General features: G+C 34.8%; 1 protein-coding gene across 1 annotated transcript; it reads right to left on the reverse strand.

The window, feature by feature from the left end:
* Nucleotides 1-206: 206 nt before the first annotated feature.
* On the reverse strand, nt 207-2,695 carry LOC108472312 (probable auxin efflux carrier component 1c). Its single transcript, XM_017773813.2, has 5 exons — nt 1,715-2,695; nt 1,373-1,613; nt 1,061-1,146; nt 733-967; nt 207-620 (listed from the first exon to the last, which is right to left on the reverse strand). Exons 1-5 carry the CDS (start codon nt 2,436-2,438, stop codon nt 554-556), a joined length of 1,353 nt encoding a protein of 450 aa, XP_017629302.1. The 5' UTR covers nt 2,439-2,695; the 3' UTR covers nt 207-553.
* Nucleotides 2,696-4,221: the final 1,526 nt, after the last annotated feature.

The following is a 4,221-nucleotide window of genomic DNA, read 5'->3' on the forward strand; positions in this document are numbered from 1 at the left end:
CTTAAATAATTGTAATATTTAATATATTTTACTTTTTTAAAATGTGAATTTGGGTGATCAAAATTAACTTAGATTTTGAAAGCAGTTTGTTCAAGTAAGCTAGACCAATAAAAAGGTATTACTTTATATAAACATCCAGCCCTTATAAACATTCATGGCTTCGCCGTTGCTTTTGAGGATTGAAGTTGATGTATTAAGCACTATGATTTATGGATTACGAGACTTATATTCATTGGCAATGTTTGATATGGAGTTTCTTATGTGTTCATGCCGTATACATATACATATACATAATAGAAACAGGATACATGAGCTCTGAATGCGTGAAATGTACCCTTCAAAAACGGATTAGGCAATAGGGGGGGTAGTATTTGAGTTTAATAAAAAGACTCAGAACCCGGTGCTGCTTCATGCCTGAGCAAAACTAAACATCAACTCAGCACAAAAACATATGAATATTGCTGCTGCTGGTTTTGACCATAACCCTGGATCTCTCTGAACAATGCTGCTGAGTTCCTCATGTTTATGTTTTCATCCTTCCAAATATGACTCCTCAAATACCCAACACAATGTAATATACTATTGTTATGGGCAGAGAAACTATCATTCCAAATATCACCCTGCACATACAAACACAGATATTAGTACAATTTAGATTACAGTCCTGTATGTATTTGCGGTATATATATATATATAGATAAACTGCATTTGGTATTTTGTGGTGTAACTCACGCAGTGCTCAATACATCAGGATGCAGATTATACTCCCTAGAAAAAACGAAAGGGACAATTCCTTGAGGCAATGCTGCTTGTACAATAGACAACTTTAAGGTAGTGCCTTTGAGGCCAACTGCGATGGATGCTATCGCCATTACTGCCGGTCCTGCTATAAACCTAGCTACCATCCCATATAAAGCCAGCTTCTTTCCACAGGCAATGATCCTTGGTTGCAAAGCCATGAATAATCCTTATACAATTAACAAATTTTAGCTTAATTCTTATTCAACTTTTTGATTAATGGGGTTATCCTAAGAAAAAAGAAAAAATAAAAAGATGTTACCAAGGCTAAACATTGCCATCCCAAGACCTGCACTTGACAATATCGTGACTGAATTTTCCATTATTTGGGGCTTCTTTATGTCCCATCTGTAGACAAAAGCAATTGACCAGTTAATAAGGCTGGAATAGGGTGAACATCTACACTATATTACTCTGACTCCTTGTTTTCTTTGAGGTGTTCGTATCCAATACATCGTATTTAGAGATTTAAAATATTGAATATAACCGTGTTGGACACATAGGGTACCCGACACTCATCCCGAGTCTGAGCAACATAGCATTTAGAAAGTGAGTAAGTGAGGTCTAAAAGAACCTGCAAGAGACTAAAGCCCAGCTAAGACCCAGCAAACTTGAGTAAGAGTTAGGGTTCCTCACAAGCTTGAGCCAGACTTTTCTCAATATTTTGAGGAGCATTGATGGAGAAAAAGAAGAGGGAATGCTAGCATTTTCGACATTCTCTTGCTTCACACTCTCAACCCCCTTTGCAGTACTACTGCTTTCTTCTCTTTGACCAGCTTGCACTGACTGCTTCTCACAGGTAGTACTTGTCCCATCTAAGATATCATTCATACATCAGAACAATTCATGCGAAATGTGGAAGAAAAATATATGGATTAAAATTTCGAAATTTGTAGTGTTAGCTGTTAAGACTTGCCAGTTGAAATGCAACATCCACATCTCCAAATGAATAAATGGAGCTCTTTACCCTCACCCTCCATCGATGCTGCTACCATAGGCCTGAATCGCTGAGATTGATCTGGTGCAATCTTGTTTGCATTTTGAGCCGTCTGCTGCTGCTGCTGCTGGTTAGATGATGTTGTGGCAATAACATTAATGACTTCATCTTCACTGCAACAGTTCTTAGAACTAACACTACTTTCCTTGAACTTGCTCAAGACTTCAGTTCTTGTTTCTCTATATTCAAACAAAAACAGTAATAGGGTATACCAGATTATGCATTGCAGCACCACAACTTGAATCATTAGGTATTCCTTGTCATCCCCATACATGGATTTCAGTAGGGGAATCCCCATGACAAGAGTGTTTGGGAGTGTGGAAAGTGAGAAAACTGTGATAGACCAGTCCAGGCCGCCTCTCTTTGTGAAATTGGCCCAACAAAGCAAAGCAAACAATATCAGGACTTTTGAGACTCCATCAGCGGCAAGGAAAAGGAGGTCCATTTTGTAAGGATTTATCCTCGAAACGAACTCGAAGGAGAGGAGCGGAACGGCGAAGATGGCGACGAATCTGTTGATGCCGGCACATTGTTCGGGGGTGAATACTTTCCACCATTTCACTGAACCATAAGCCAAGAACATGGTGACATAAAGAGGAACAACTGCAGTCAGAACACTGTACAGATCCTTGATGCCAATCATCGTTTTCCTCTTCAATACACTTGTTTTCCCTTGGCTGCCTTCTAGTGTATTATAGACTGCAGTTCTTGAAGAATGAATAGCTTCTTGGATTGATACAGCAACCAGGTTTATTTGAGATACTTTTAGACTTAAAAAGGGTTTATTTTACCACAATTTGTTGGTTTAACAAGCATCTTCAGATGTGATATGTTGAAGCACAAGAGATATCTTGGATTGAGTTCTTTTTTTCGTGTATGGCAAGACTTTTGGTTTTATATCACTAAAGACAAACTCAATTTATCAATTCACTCACAAAGTTCTATTTTTACTTGACGACCAGCTGGGACCAGACAACCGGGGTGAATGAATGACAAATTTTTTGTACAAAAAAAAAAAAAAAGAAAAGAAAAGGAAAACGAGAATATAATTTTCATCTCATAAAACATTAACTAAGTTCTAATTCTGCTTCCAGCCCATATACTCTGCATTTTTTATGAATTAATCCTTTTACTTTTAATTTCATAAATTCAGTCCCTATTTTCTTTTGCTTTAACAATTTAAATCTAATTGATAACATCATCAAAAGATTTCAATTAAATTGGATTTTGTGGCAATTTTAAACTTTAAAAAAACAGTCATCTGACCGATATAAAATTACATATAGAAGTCATGTAAAACAAGCAAAAAAAACTTGAAGTATCGACTTTCACTTTGTTTATTGCTATAGGACCTTTAAAACTGTGGACTCAAAACCAAAAACTTTACAATCCCAAATTCAACATTTGTATTTACTTATTTGATCTTTCAATAGTGTAATATTAATATGTAAGCAACAATTTTTATTTTAGAAATGCCGCCTAATCTAATTTAATAAAAATCTTTTTAATAATGTCATCAATTAGATTTCTATTATTAAATAAAATAGTGGACGGATTAATTCCTAGGATTAAAAGTAACACTAAATTTATCCATAAATATTGGGTGTGGTGGTAGGGTACATTACACTCCCAAAAAGAGAATATATGTTCGAACTTTGTAAATGACATTATTGAGATATGCAACCACGAGCCGTAAGTATGAATCATAAAACAAGCGTGAAGAATAAAAAAAATAATACTAAATTGCACATGTTGGAAGAATACAGAAAGATACAATAAATCATTAATTAAATAGATAGCAATTTGAGAATGCCACACATGGTTATGTTTATTGATAGTTGAAATTGTCACAAATCTATTAATGGGATTATCTTGAAAGGTTTACATTATAATATCGAGTAGAATGCAGTAAAATGGCTTTTATCATGCATGGTTTTTGTATTATTTAGTCAATTTGTTTCATTTTTGCATCAGGTATGGATCCTGAGTTTCAAGCGTTGTAGATTCTAGTTAAAGAAGATGAACAAATTGTCTGCTGGAGGAAATTTATAAGAATGATATTGATCATAATCTATGTTTAGTTCGGCATTTTTAGGAGAACGAATTATCACTTTTTGCAATGGAGAACAACGGAGAGAACCCTTCTCAACATATGGAGATCGATTCAAAGGATGAATATCTAATTATTGGGGGAAAATCTTTATCTCATTAAATTATAAATACGGTTGATCTGAAGAATATGATAAGTTGAGGTTCTGTTCTTTTAATAATTTTACTCCTCTAATACATCAATTGGCCAAAGGAGAGAATCAAAGGATATTGATTATAATCACATGGATTTCTATTCAAGTGCATGTTCTTTTACTAGGTTTTTCTTTAGAATCTATTTTAAGGAATCTAGGGAATGTTATAGATTCTTTTCTTCA

Source organism: Gossypium arboreum, chromosome 10 (assembly GCF_025698485.1).
Source record: "Gossypium arboreum isolate Shixiya-1 chromosome 10, ASM2569848v2, whole genome shotgun sequence".
Lineage (NCBI taxonomy): Eukaryota > Viridiplantae > Streptophyta > Magnoliopsida > Malvales > Malvaceae > Gossypium > Gossypium arboreum.